The 15,951-nt window shown below is 37.0% G+C and overlaps 1 protein-coding gene across 1 annotated transcript; it reads left to right on the forward strand.

Annotated features, from left to right (window-relative positions):
- Positions 1–2,770: 2,770 nt before the first annotated feature.
- On the forward strand, positions 2,771–4,087 carry LOC120349614. Its single transcript, XM_039420063.1, has one exon. The coding sequence runs from the start codon at positions 2,771–2,773 to the stop codon at positions 4,085–4,087; it is 1,317 nt and encodes a 438-aa protein (XP_039275997.1).
- Positions 4,088–15,951: the final 11,864 nt, after the last annotated feature.

A 15,951-nucleotide genomic window follows, 5' to 3' on the forward strand; every position in this document is an offset into this window, starting at 1 on the left:
GCCCTACTGTTGCATTTCAGGGGTACCACAGGGTTCCACTTCAGGGGTTGCATTTCAGGGGTACCACAGGGTACCACTTGGTCCCTTGTTATTTTTGTTATATGTGAATGGCCTTCCTAGTGTGCTAAATAGCTCGGAGTGCCTCATGTTTGCAGACGATACCAAGATATTTAGACAGATTAGGTCTGTTGATGACTGTTCGTTGCTTTAAAAAGATATTGATGCACTGCAGAAGTGGTGTTTAGAATCAAGACTTACGCTGAATGTGGGAAAATGATTGTGAGGTGGTGTCGTTTACCAGACAGAGGGAACCTTTCCATTATGACTACAATATTGGTAATATTCTGTTGGACCATTCGCAAGAGTATAGGGATCTGGGAGTGATTATGGATTCTCATATGGATTTTGATAAGCACATTGAACAACTGTTATCAAAGTGCAATCAGATGATGGGCTTTGTTTTTAGAACATGCTCAAGCTACGAGAGGTGGGAGCCATTTTGTACTTGTTCAAGTCTTTGATTCGAAGCCAGCTTGAGTATGCAGCGCCGGTCTGGAGTACTTATCAGATCACCTATGTAATAAAACTTGAGAGAATGCAAAATAAATTTCCAAGTTTCCTCTCCTTCAGAAAATTTGGGCATTCGTGTGAAAGGGGTTTTCCTACACGTCGATTAAGATCATTGTTTGAAGTTGTGCGAAGTTGATGCTCTTAAGCTCAGGAGAGAGTAATCATCTTTGATTCTTTTCCGTAAGATACTAACGAATGTGGTTGATTCTCCTTATCTCCTGTGAAGAATTGGATTCGCCGTTCCCATTTTCAGGCGAAGATGGCATTCCTTATTCGCAGTACAGAGGTGTAGGACAGTTAATGCATATTTTTCCGCCCTCAACCACATCCCAAGATTGTTGAATGGACTTGGCTGTGGGGAGGACGTGTTTTCTGATGGCCCATTAAGTTTCAAGAGCACAATAACGACGCTTCTGAGAGAGAATCAGAATAACTGAAGTTTTAATCAGCAGCCATAATTTATGCTAATATTTCTATCATTATAACAATTTCATTGTACAGACCATGTAACAAATGAAGAGGTTCTCAGAAGAATGGATAAAAGGCCAGAGCTCGTAGGTGAAATTAAGGAACGGAAGTTAAAGTATCTAGGTCACATAATGAGGGGAACGAAATATGAAATATTGCATCTTATTATGCAAGGAAAAATAACAGGCAAGAGATCAGTGGGCAGGAGACGAATATCTTGGTTGCACAACTTAAGGGATTGGTTCCAGTGTACATCCAATGACCTATTCAGAGCAGCTGTGAATAAAATTAAAATCGCCATCATGATAGCCAACCTCCGCTATGGAGACGGTACCGTACATGAAGAAGAAGATAACAATTTCACTCTTTATACATTAATTTTCTTTATTTGCACATTCAAACTCATTCTATTCTTACTTACCCCTTATATTCAAAGTTTTTTGCTGGCAGTTATCATTATGCTCTCTCATAATCTTTATTGATAGCACCTCTCCTTCATCACTTCATATATTCATTTTCACCATCAACTCTATCAAGGAATGTTTTAGAAGTAGTTTTCCAAGTATTATTTTCTTTTCTTTTAGTTTGGTTTTAGTATATATTTTTTGTTTTGATTGAGCTGTATACTGTACTTATTGTTGTGTTATGGAAACATATTTGGGTCATTACCTGTTGTTTCCGATGTGATATTGTAAATGGATAAATAAATGAATAAATAAAACATGTTATTATAGATCTATAATCTAGAGAGAGGACCTCTTCGAAACAGTTGTTAACTGGCAACTAAATTAATAATTTTGACAGGTTGGCATTAAGTTGAGATGACTTTATTAGGTTGGCACCAAGTTGAAGAACTTATCAAAATACATTTATCGATAGCAAATTGATTGGACACTGCTGCTTCAATCGGAGCTATTCCTGGGATTATAGTTAATTCATTCGCATTTATCAAATTTAACTTATGGTTACCCAATTTTCCACTATTGATGCTCTTATTTTAATGTGTTTATTTTTATATTTGAGAATGGAGTAGATCTGGGTGTGTTGATAAGAATAATGTGTCATGTTTGCAGTCTGGAGTAGTGTTGTGATTATCAATGGCTTATAATGCATTTTTTGAGCTGCTAGGCGCGGCTGGTGGTGTGATAATGATTCATTTTTATTTCTATATTATATTGTATTTCATCATTATATAAGTCACAATTTTTCATCATCTCCTCTCATCATCATTCCTGTCGTTCCATATTCATATCTTCTATGCCATGACGAGTGCTTCTGAATTTCATATATATTATCAGAACGTGAGGGGCTTGCGCACCAAAGTCAATGATTTTCATGTGTCTCTGTGTGAATGTGATTATGATATCATTGCTCTTACTGAGACGTGGCTTTGTAGAAGCATTGGGAATTCTGAGCTGTTCGATTCCCGTTATCAGATCTTTCGATGTGACCGGTCGGGTAATTTAGCCAGAGAAGGTTGATTGCCGTTGAGAGGGAGTTCGCAGCGGAGCTGTGTACCTCACTCATGAATCCTGAATACAAAAGTGTTTTTGGGTTAGGGTTCGTATTCGTGAATCAAGCTATTTTTTTAATGTGTTGTACATTCCACCAGCTTCCAGCTTGCAGATATAAAAATGAAGATTATTTCAAATTCATTGAATCCTCTGCTTGTTTATTGGGTTTTGATAAATGTATTTTGTTGGGCGACTATGATATAAGGGAAATATGCGATATGAATTATCGGCTGGAGACTGGAACTGCAATTGCTAGGTCATTGGCGACTTTTATGGGATTTTTCGACTTGGTATCCTATAATGCTGTCTCAAACCATAACAATAGAACATTCGGTCTTGTATTGGCAATTATTCCCTTACCGTTGAGCGTCGTGAGAGACGAACTGCCATTCTTCAACGAGGATGCCCATCACCCGGCTCTTTCTATATCGCTTTCTCTGCTAGAGAGGGCGAAGGGTAGCTGTCGGTCGGATGCAGGTGCGGCAAACTATAACTTTAAGCTTGCTCTCAGTTCCGTGTCTTGGGATCCTGTTTATAATAGTCAGGAGGTTGAAATTGCTGTAGAGAAATTTTACAAGATCCTATATATGTGTTTGAATGCTAATGTCCTTGTGGTCAGTCAATACAAGCACTCAAAATACCCTCCTTGGTTCTCTCGGGATATAGTGAGTGATCAAATGCTTGAAAATAGGTTGAGTAGGAAGCGGAGCTACTCCAGGTACCACGAAGAGCAGTTCAAACTTGTGCGATCTCGAGTCAAAGCTAAGATAGCAAGAGCCTACTCGAGCTATGTAAGATCTGTTGAAGAGAGGGTTGGTTGTGACCTAAGGGAGTTCTGGAAATATGTGAACAACAAGCGTTTCTCTCATCCAAACGAAGAATTTATCAAACATAATGATAGGATATACAAGGGTGCTAATACTGCTAATGCTTTTGCTGATCTGTTTTCGTCCAATGCTTCAGCAATGGATGCTGAACCCTTGGTGGACTCTGGGAGGATTGCCGGACAGACTCCTTGTGATCCCTTTAGTCTCACCTACTTTTCAAGGGAGGATGTGGTTGATGCAATCAAGTTGCTCAACTCTCGTGCTACTGGAGGCCCTGATAAAATACCTGCTTTTGTTGTCAAGGGTTGCTGGGAATTTTTGTGTGGCCCTTTGCATTACATTTTCAATTTGTGCATTCGTAAATCCGAATTTCCGGGGGTCTGGAAGTGCTCGCGGGTGACACCAGTGTTCAAGTCTGGAAACAGGTCTTTTGCGAGTAATTATACACCAATTGCAATTCTAAACGTTTTTGCGAAGATTTTTGAGAGGATCCTGTACAAGCGAATATTTTTATATGTACAACCCAAGATTGTTCAATCCCAACACGGTTTCCTCCCTGATCGTTCAACGGTGACGAACCTTCTAGAGTTTGTTGACAAGGTGTCGAGGGTTTGGGATGTTGGAGGTCGTGTGGATGAGATATATAAGGACTTCTCTAAGGCTTTTGATACTTTTGATAACGGTATTCTGCTCGATAGAATGGAGTGACTCAGGTTTGATGAGGGTGCGTTGGTCTTTTGAGGAGTTACCTTTCATATAGAGTTCAATTTGTTTGCTTCAATCATTGTGAATCCGAGCCCTACTGTTGCATTTCAGGGGTACCACAGGGTTCCACTTCAGGGGTTGCATTTCAGGGGTACCACAGGGTACCACTTGGTCCCTTGTTATTTTTGTTATATGTGAATGGCCTTCCTAGTGTGCTAAATAGCTCGGAGTGCCTCATGTTTGCAGACGATACCAAGATATTTAGACAGATTAGGTCTGTTGATGACTGTTCGTTGCTTTAAAAAGATATTGATGCACTGCAGAAGTGGTGTTTAGAATCAAGACTTACGCTGAATGTGGGAAAATGATTGTGAGGTGGTGTCGTTTACCAGACAGAGGGAACCTTTCCATTATGACTACAATATTGGTAATATTCTGTTGGACCATTCGCAAGAGTATAGGGATCTGGGAGTGATTATGGATTCTCATATGGATTTTGATAAGCACATTGAACAACTGTTATCAAAGTGCAATCAGATGATGGGCTTTGTTTTTAGAACATGCTCAAGCTACGAGAGGTGGGAGCCATTTTGTACTTGTTCAAGTCTTTGATTCGAAGCCAGCTTGAGTATGCAGCGCCGGTCTGGAGTACTTATCAGATCACCTATGTAATAAAACTTGAGAGAATGCAAAATAAATTTCCAAGTTTCCTCTCCTTCAGAAAATTGGGCATTCGTGTGAAAGGGGTTTTCCTACACGTCGATTAAGATCATTGTTTGAAGTTGTGCGAAGTTGATGCTCTTAAGCTCAGGAGAGAGTAATCATCTTTGATTCTTTTCCGTAAGATACTAACGAATGTGGTTGATTCTCCTTATCTCCTGTGAAGAATTGGATTCGCCGTTCCCATTTTCAGGCGAAGATGGCATTCCTTATTCGCAGTACAGAGGTGTAGGACAGTTAATGCATATTTTTCCGCCCTCAACCACATCCAAGATTGTTGAATGGACTTGGCTGTGGGGAGGACGTGTTTTCTGATGGCCCATTAAGTTTCAAGAGCACAATAACGACGCTTCTGAGAGAGAATCAGAATAACTGAAGTTTTAATCACCAGCAATAATTTATGCTAATATTTCTATCATTATAACGATTTCATTGTACAGACCATGTAAAAAATGAAGAGGTTCTCAGAAGAATGGATAAAAGGCCAGAGCTCGTAGGTGAAATTAAGGAACGGAAGTTAAAGTATCTAGGTCACATAATGAGGGGAACGAAATATGAAATATTGCATCTTATTATGCAAGGAAAAATAACAGGCAAGAGATCAGTGGGCAGGAGACGAATATCTTGGTTGCACAACTTAAGGGATTGGTTCCAGTGTACATCCAATGACCTATTCAGAGCAGCTGTGAATAAAATTAAAATCGCCATCATGATAGCCAACCTCCGCTATGGAGACGGTACCGTACATGAAGAAGAAGATAACAATTTCACTCTTTATACATTAATTTTTCTTTATTTGCACATTCAAACTCATTCTATTCTTACTTACCCCTTATATTCAAAGTTTTTTGCTGGCAGTTATCATTATGCTCTCTCATAATCTTTATTGATAGCACCTCTCCTTCATCACTTCATATATTCATTTTCACCATCAACTCTATCAAGGAATGTTTTAGAAGTAGTTTTCTAAGTATTATTTTCTTTTCTTTTAGTTTGGTTTTAGTATATATTTTTTTGTTTTGATTGAGCTGTATACTGTACTTATTGTTGTGTTATGGAAACATTATTTGGGTCATTACCTGTTGTTTCCGATGTGATATTGTAAATGGATAAATAAATGAATAAATAAAACATGTTATTATAGATCTATAATCTAGAGAGAGGACCTCTTCGAAACAGTTGTTAACTGGCAACTAAATTAATAATTTTGACAGGTTGGCATTAAGTTAAGATGACTTTATTAGGTTGGCACCAAGTTGAAGAACTTATCAAAATACATTTATCGATAGCAAATTGATTGGACACTGCTGCTTCAATCGGAGCTATTCCTGGGAGTATAGATAATTTTCATGTTTCATAGAACAAACTTTTATGACGGGAGTTGCTTCTATCAATTGATCCTATTCTATCAAGACTAATTTTTTTTGTATATCCGATCGCGAAAACTGCTTAAACAATTTCGATGAAATTCAAATAATTCAGTATGATATATGAAGGGTATTTTTAAAACTTCAGAAGTGTCCGTTGTTGAATCTGTTTGCAAAGAATGAGGAAATTCGGCCAAAATTTAACTTGGGCGAAAGAAAGGGGTTATTCATTGAAACGGCCAAATAGCTGTAATTGTTCCTTTTCCTCATGTAGAAATTAATATCTCCCATGGCGCTTTTTCATGCATCAATATTATTCTCAAACATTGATTGTTTTACCAAAGAAAATAGAAGATAGCTTTCGTTAAAAATATTGGAGAATATGCATAACATAACAGTTCGTTGACTGTCAGTATTTCTCATTAATAGCATCAATGCTCCTCATTCAAACAATGCTGAAACAATGATGTGAATCTTACTATAATTTGGCTACTTCAGATCATATGAAAATGATCATATGTTAATGATCGCAACTGTTTCAATTTCAATCATGTTTGACATTTTTGCTTTTAATGCCAGCTGTTATTATTATTATCTTCTATATATATAAAAGCGAAATGGCACTCACTCACTGACTGACTGACTGACTGACTGACTGACTCACTCACTCACTCACTCACTCACTCACTCACTCGCATAACTAAAAATCTACCGGACCAAAAACGTTCAAACTTGGTGGGTATGTTCAGTTGGCCCTTTAGAGGTGCACTAAGAAATCTTTTGGCAATATTTTAACTCTAAGGGTTGTTTTTAAGGGTTTAAAGTTCGTCTTTTAGCATGTATATTCTTCTTCTCCCAATCTCTTGATTAGAATTGAAATTTCCATATCATATGTTACTATAGAACTATAATCTAGATAGAGTACCTCTTCGAAACAGTTGTTAACTAGCAACTAAATTAATAATTTTGTCAGGTTGGCATTAAGTTGAGTTGACTTTGTTAGGCTGGCACCAAGTTGAAGATTTAAATGCATTTATCGTGGAAAAATTGATTGGGCACTGCTACTTCAATCCTGGGAATATTATATTTCTAGCCGTCAGGCTCGCTTCGCTCGCCATATCCGTTTAGCCAGATGTTTAGTCTGGACCCCCGACTGGATTGTCCTAACATATGATAAAAATGCTCAAATGAAAAATGCAGGCGAGCGAAGCGACCTTGCTGATCTCATTCTCGGACGATACAGTCGGGGGTCCAGGGGGCGGAGCCCCCTGGCTAGACGGATATGGCGAGCGAAGCGAGCCTGACGGCTAGTGTGAAATAAGCTCTCATTGAATGAAATCATAATCATTGAAGTCAATTATACTTTGGAAAGCAATTTCTGTTTGAATATGTGTATTTGTGGATATTTTTGTATGTCAGACGGATCTCGAAAACGGCTCTAACGATTTTGATTAAATCAGGAATATAGTGGGTTTGCGACAGAAAACATTATTTTGGAACAGGTCCCTCAAGTGGCAGCTGATCAGAAAAAAGTTTTCCATAGTCTGTTGGAAACGTAAGAGAGTGTGAGCAAATGAAAAAGATTATAATAGCTGTAGTTGAGTTACCAAACTTGGCGACCTTATTTCTGTGGGTAGATGACACAAGCTGATAAGTCATGATTTGTAAACTTTTCAGGAGAGCAATTTGAAAGTTTAGCATAGCTGCAAACATTCTATAATATTTTTTCTTACCCATTTTACACTAATATAATCAGATGATCCTCGACTATTTAAATAGTCTTAACCATTTTACACTAATATAATCAGCTGATCCTCGACTATTTAAATATCAAGGGATAAAACAATTTATTTAAATTAACTATTGAGAATTTTTGCAAGTGATGTCAGAGATATCATGTTTTGCCATCTGCCAAATGTTTCAAATCACAATGTAACAGTATAGGTAATATCTTAAAAATCGATTTTATAGAAATTTGAATATATGTTTTAAAAATTAATTGATATTATTTACAAGTATTGATCAAGTTAACCAAACTTGAACTGTTTGCAAAGTTGTATGGGTTATGTAGTTCTCAATATGGGTTATTGATTTTCAGATTTTATAATAGCCTACCAGTACATACACTTATCAAATTTTGTCATCTTTTGATAATTGGATTATAATACAAACCGGTAGAAGAGTGTTGAGATATATGTACTTATCAATATTTGTCAACTTGGGGTTTGGAAGAAAATGCAGTATCAGGCTTAAGCAAGGTCTATATCTCAGCTATTTAAAAAAGGTACAACATATTTAGTTATACCATCTTTATAGATCTAATTTTTCTGAACACAACCATATGCATAACTCAATATGGTCAAAAATGTGACTTATCAACTTGTGTCATCTACCCACAGATTTTAAATCATTGCAGTAGTCTTGGAACATCTGGTATAATAAGTTCAGAAAGTGACAGGATGATAGAAAAAGAAAGGTATAATCGATCTCTCCAAACATATGGTAGTTGAATGTAATGTTCATTGTGAGGTGATAGGAATGCGACTAATTGCTTCAGCTTCTGTTGTATTGATTCCTCTGTTGCTGTATGTTTGTACGCAGCCATGACCTTGAGAGAGCCAGTTGCACAGTTAATTCCTATTCCGGACTAAATACCACGAGAACCAATGAAAGAAGCCTTTGATTAAACAAACCCTGCTCTGATCACTTCTCATTAAATTCAATCCTGTTTGAAATTGAACAGGCTTTTGTGCTACTGGGCCTGATATTTTCATGCTTCAAAATCAGCTAAAAAATAAATAAAAAAAACATAATATTCCATCAGCTGCTCCTATTTCCTTCCATGATCTCATTACATGACACAAGACAAACCTATTAATATTGATAGATCACAAGTAAATACTAAAGTTGTCAATTTAGATAGAAATAAAATTAGGTTAAATGTTGGTTTACATCCAAATATTAATCTCTAAGCTTTTGGTTCCATGCTAAGATCAAAGAAAGAAATCATATATAATAGTGGTCAATAATGAAAGTGAATGAATTTATATTATTTATGCTATATGCTATTCATGAATTATATTATTTACTATTCATATTATTTATGCAAATTCACATCAAAATGATCCCACTTCAATATCTATGATAGTAAAGTTTACGACATGAGAAATCAGGCATGATAAATGTTATACTAACTATTATGAATGGACTCTTAGGTATGAATGGACTTCCATGGAAGAAAGAATCTGTGGATTGGCTGATTTCACACTTTTGGATGAGTGAAACGAAAAGTGAGCGACAGGCTATGCCAAAAATTCCAGAATAAGCAAGAGATCCATGGATACCAGAGTCATCAAATTCCGAATCAACTTAATTTGTTATTTAATCTTCAATTGCATCAAGCAAGGACAAAAATAACATGATCACTGCTAATTTGATAAATTTCAAGGGGAAATAATAATTGCCAATGAATAAAGTCGAGGTTGACTCTTGAATCCCGCCCAATATTCTACAAAATTCGCTGCAATTGGACTACTACTCCACAGAGCACTTCCAACACATCCTTGATCAATCGAATGATTTGACTGAATAGTTTTCATGACAAGTTGTGGCCTAATCTCAAAATCGATTATAACAATTTTGATAGAATTTAGATAATAAATGTTTCACAAAAATAATCTTATCTTTTAATTCCCGTAGCGAAGCACGGGTGCCCTGCTAGTCTATCTATATGAATAAAAATCCAGCCTCAAATTTTGACATTCAATAACTATTTATGTGTGCACTGAGTTTGATTATTTTTTTAGTTGTGTTCGTTATTTTTAGGACCAGATTTATGGCCTATCAAATTTATAATTCGACTTCAGGACTCTTTCCTACGATCCTTCAAAGTTTACATGTAATCCTTATGGGAGGAGATTTGTGAGCTGGCCACACACTGAAATAAAAATCAGCTGTTATAATGATTGCGTCATACAACAGCCGTCGGTAGATAGTGGACAAGAGTGTATTGGCTGCAAATACCTACTATTACTTCAGGCCTCACAACCGATCTCTAATAAACTATGACGTCATCACATGTAGATCATCGATGATCTACTGGCGGTAAGCAAGCGAAATAAGAGCGCTGATGCTTGCTATCACATCTGATATGGTAATCAACAAAATTGGAATTACAAATTCAATTTTCATGGTAATAGTAGGTATTGGTGCTGCTCCATAATCGTCAATGTATTTAATTCTAAATGCCCCGACTGAAAACAAAATGACTGTTCTTGTGTGTAACCATCCAGCAGTGCGGCTTAAAAACTTACATGCTCTGAAGACATAGCTTTGTTTCGAATCATTGTGCTGTCTTCGGTGTTTAGAATTAATTATTGATTTTTAGTGAATTATTCAGTAACAGTTAATAGATATTTTAGTTATTAGTCACACATATTCAGTTAATTATTCAGATTTATTATTAATCGATCTGTTTTTAAATTTTCTTCCTATTAATCCACAAAATTTTAATCCTCAATAATGCCGCAGTACGAGCGACGTCCAAACTTTGGTCATAGAACCCGAAATGCTGTAAATTTGAAATATGCATGGGAAAATCAGCAGCAAGGGGATATACCATTCAATTCCCAGCGACATGCATTCAACTATAACTCGGCAATCGAGTACAGTTCACTGAAAATATTACTGTTATTGGCACAATGAGCATTGTGTGTCAGTACTGTGGAGCATATAAGTATGAAAATGAAACACCCGTATGATCTTGTGCCAGTGGTCAAGTCGAATTGTTTCAATTGACTCCACAACCAGAACAAATTCATTCATTGGTTTCCAGAAATGGAGCAGACTCCAAACATTTTTTTGAAAAATATCCAGCAATACAAAAATTGCTTTCAAATGACATCATTTGGGGCAACAAAATTGTTCAGGATAAATTTATGCCTACTTTCAAAATTCAGTGACAAATTCATCACCGAACTGGTCCCCTTTTGCCAATGACAGATAAAGACTACAAATTTTTGCAAATTTATTTCATGGGCGATTCAGAAAAACAAGTCAATCAGCATTGTGCACACAACACTCCAGTAAAATGGCCAAATGTTGAACAACTCCAAATATTCTTCAATCAACACAATGCTTTGATTGCATCATTCAAGACTGCACTAGACCGCATGCCATCTCATTACCACAAAATTGTCATCAGAGATGATAAGACACCTGCCGGACAACACCCAAGACGTTACAATGCCCCTACAATTAACAAAGTGTGTGTGAGTGCTTCCTTTCAAACCAATAAACAAGAAGCATCTGGATGCAAAATGCCGCATCGTTCCTTCTCAGGTGTGCATCCAGCTAAAGTTTGTCATGATGTGCATTAACTATTTCGCGGTACGAAGTTCGCCGGGCCAGCTAGTTATACAGAATGTCCCACCAAGGTTGTAACAGCCGTTGACCGTAGATTTTTCTCGACATTTCTGACAAAAATGTTCAGTAAACTTTTTTCCTATAGACCTTAGTATTCGAGATATATCGATTCTTCGATATTTTCAGAATATATCTACTTCCGGTCATTAAATACTCGATAACTCGGAAACTACTGGTCGAATTTCAATTTCATGGGTAGTGTTGGAAAGAGAAAAACATTTCAAACAGGAATAATGTGATTTTATCTGTTGAGAGCTATTTCGTCGTTTTTTATTAGAGCTTAAACTTGGAAAATAGCTATTCTTCAAATTCAAAGTGAAATTTCAAACCGTTTTTTCTCGGGTTTTTTCCAGGTATTTATAGTGGTTTTGATATTTCAAAAACTACTAGATTCCATAAGCTTTCGAATGTGTATGAATTAGTTCCATGATTAAGTCAATATCTGGAATGAACACCTCCAAAATGAGAAAATTTACAAACAGCATGCATGAAGTGATGATCCTAAGAGTGAAATCACCTGATTATTTTCTGTAGCATATAGCCTAAATCCTATATAAAATTATTAATATTTATCTTACACTTTTACAAGATCCAACAAAATTTATTCATAGAATAAATGATAATTCAAAGTAGATGAATGACAGAATTAAAAGGAACTGTTGACAATCATTCAGATGATAATCAAGTTACAGGTCATGCTCTCTGCTCACAGTAATTCAAAATAGCCTCCATTTCTCTTTGGGCAACTTCTGCTGCCTTTCATCAAGCTTCGAGTTTCCCGTCTCACTTCGTTGGGCCGTGTGTTCATTACTTTAAACGTCAATCGAATTCTGAGAATCAGTTCCTCCCTGGTCTCTACAGGTTCTCTGTGAAATTTATACTTTTCAGAACCCCCCAAAAGTAGATAGCTATTGGATTGAGATCAGGTGAGCGTGGTGGCCAACTTACGGGTCCACCTCTACCAATGCGTGATAAGCATAATTGTTATCAAACCACCCATGTACGTTTCTAGCATAATGAGGGAGGCAGCCATCCAACTGGAGCCACATATTCTGCCTCACATTGAGAGGCACGTCATCCATCAATACGTGAAGCTTCCAGAAAGTCCATAAAAAACTTCACCATTTATTCTTGGAGGGGAAATGAAAGGGCGTCCATGTATTTGGAGAGGTTATTGTGGAAATTTACAGCATTAGATCTTGAGAACGTACTTTTATCTATGATCTGTCCATAAAATGTTTGAAATACAATCTTGTGCTAATATCCAACGGCAAAACTGCATTCTTGAAACAGTATCAGGTTCATTCACTCTTGAAGTGGGGTATCATGAAATGGTCGAAAGTTATTGTTCTTCAATATTCTTCGAACTATCATTCTTGAAACATCCAACATACCAGCTGCCCGCCGGATGTTTGATCGAGGATGCTGTTCGAAATACTTTAGAATAAGATTCTCAAAGCTTCAGAATTTGAGACGGGCCTCTCGTACCTTGAAACTGATCCTAGACCCTTTCCATATTGACATCTGTCAATCTTAAAAACGTGCTATGAGTTGCGTGTTTTCGGTCAAGAAAACGTCTCCTGCATACTATCTCTGCCTCTCTTGAATTGCATCCACACTCTCCATACACCAATAACATGTTCAAGTACTCAATCAAGGTGAATATCATGATAATGAACGCGAACACTTCTCTACTAGCCAAAGTTGATACATATCATGCCAATTAACTGGAAAACACACTGAAAGCTATACTGAAATTAGGCTGAAACATACACTTCTTTTTATTTATTCAGGATTTATGGTACAGGAAATAATGCAATTTATTGAAAAAGTCATAATCATTGTAGAATGTTGAAATGTTGATTGAAACTTGTGAATATTGTCAGAAAGAAATCAGGTGATTTCACCCTAGCATCACTACTTGATGCATGCTGTTTGTGAATTGTGAATTTCCTCATTTTGAAGGTGTTCATTCCATATATTAGCAGTTTTGAACACTTTATCATAGAACTTACAATTTCGAAATCATATACATTCAGAAGCTTATGAAATGGAGAAGTTTTTGAAATATTGAAACCACTATGGAGGTGGAAATCCCGGAGAAAACCCGAGAAAAAACGGTTTGAGATTCCACTTTGAAATTGAAGGATAGCATTTTTTCAAGTTTAAGCTCTGATAAAAAACTGAAAGATATCTCACAACAAATAAAATCATATCAATCTTGTTTTAAATGCTTTTCTCTTTCCAACAATACCCTTGAAATTGAAATTCGACCAGTAGTTTTAGAGTTGTTGAGTATTTAATGATCGGAGGTAAGCATATTCTGAAAATATCGAAAAATCTATGTATCTCGAAAACTAAGGTCGATAAGAAAAAAGTTTACTGAACATTTTTTGTCAGGAATGTCAAGTAGAATCTGTGATCAACGGCTGTTACAACCTTGGTGGGACATTCTGTATAGGATTCATTAGATGATGTATTACTCGAAACTCTAGACGTCTTCGAAGCACGGAGGTCTCAGAGAATAGTGGAGGTGCATCCTTCGACACGTAAAAAAAATTTAATGGAAAACGATCACTCAGGGGTATGTTTGAAAGTACCAGAATACTGAATTTTAGAAACTTGATTCCATGTAGAAAATGACACCCTACCTTAGAATATGAATCTGGTAAGGGGATTTTCTGAGAATGATAATCTGAAAACGGGACTTGAATCTGACCTTGACTGTGCAAACCTGCTTCCAATCACTATCAAATATTTGTTTAATAAAAGGGCACAGTTATTGTATTCTTGAGGATAGTTGCAATGGTATTTGAATAACCTTGAACAAAAACTTCTCCTCCTGAGAAAAGGACTTACTTGACCTTGTACAGAAGCTGTTTCTATTAGCGGAAAGTTTGAAGAAGCGCTTTAGAATTGTTAATCCAGAGAGCGTGTAGTGGAAAAATGGAAGGTTGCACTGTGAACGATTAGTGAATGGACCAGAGTTTGGTGAAGTGTCCCATTACGGTACTAGCTTTTGCCAGTGTTGATCCGGGACAACTTATTAGGCGATAAGATAATGGCAGCATCTATTATGTATTGGAGCAAGTGGGCGAACGCTAACAGTAATATCAACAGACGCGTTATGCAGCAGGGGCGACATTTTATAAAGTAAATAGAGAATAATTTAGACGGCAAGTTGTGTGCGTTTGTCCGTACGAAGGTCGCAGTGCGTTGCCGGTTGGGCGAGTGCTGGTGAGAGCGCATGCGCGAGATACGACGAAGGGTGGTGTAGGAGCAGGTAGGGGTGGAGTCGCGAGTTTTGGATAGTGGCGAGTTCAGTCGAATTGCGCCCCCAGTCAGGGAAGTATCGCGTTGTGACGTTCGCTCGGTGAGAAATTGAGAAACTCGGCCGGAGCTATCAGAGGTGGAGTGGCGGGGCCACGTTTCCTTCCTTCCTCCAGCTGAGCAACCGAGCAAGACCTGGTGGCAGAGTCCCGCCCGGCTCCAACAAAAACAATTTCCATCGTCCTAACCTCGTAACATCCCATTCGGTTCTACACGACCGTTCTCCTTAAATAGGTCAGTGAACATGTTTGTGGCAATGTTTGCTCATACAGTAATATAATATTCACTGTGATATAATTCCGAGCTAGCTCTCTGTGTAACATTCTGAGGAGTTTAAAATGAATAAACAAAACATGAAATGAAAATATCGTATATTTGAGGGAGTTTAAACTTGCAAGCCGTCTTCAACTCTTATCCTCTTCAGTTTACAAAAAAAAACAACGAGCGTCATGCAATAAAAGTTGATCTACTAGAATGAATGAATTACACATTAACGAACAAATTTATCACAATTTTGTTTCCATAAATTATAAATAATAGAGTAAGCTTAGTTACGAGCGAAAGGTAAATTAGCTGTTGAAATTCTTAAACGCTACAACGACAGTGTCATCCCACTTCGTGTCAATCCTTATATATAAACTACATTTTTCCACATCCATTCGAAATTCAATTATCTGCTCACGATTGACATTATGTTCTATATGATGAACCTCACGCCCTTCGAATTCCACAAAACAAGCTTAGATAGCTTGAGCAACAGATTTTGTCACAGGGAGACTATATTATTGGAATTATTGATATATTCCAGAAATGAGTCACAGGGATAAGCTGTAGGGTGAATAACAGATGAGTGCTATGAGAGATTGGAATTCTGTTAAATAATAAGGCGTTGAATATTCGTAGAAACTGAATTGTTCGTAACAATATTTACATACAATATGTGTTTTAATTCTATTCGAATCATTCCAGGATAAGGAGAATCATAAATTACACTACTACGCACAGTTTCAAAATTTTATATAGAAA

Source organism: Nilaparvata lugens, chromosome 2 (genome assembly GCF_014356525.2).
Source record: "Nilaparvata lugens isolate BPH chromosome 2, ASM1435652v1, whole genome shotgun sequence".
Classification (NCBI taxonomy): domain Eukaryota; kingdom Metazoa; phylum Arthropoda; class Insecta; order Hemiptera; family Delphacidae; genus Nilaparvata; species Nilaparvata lugens.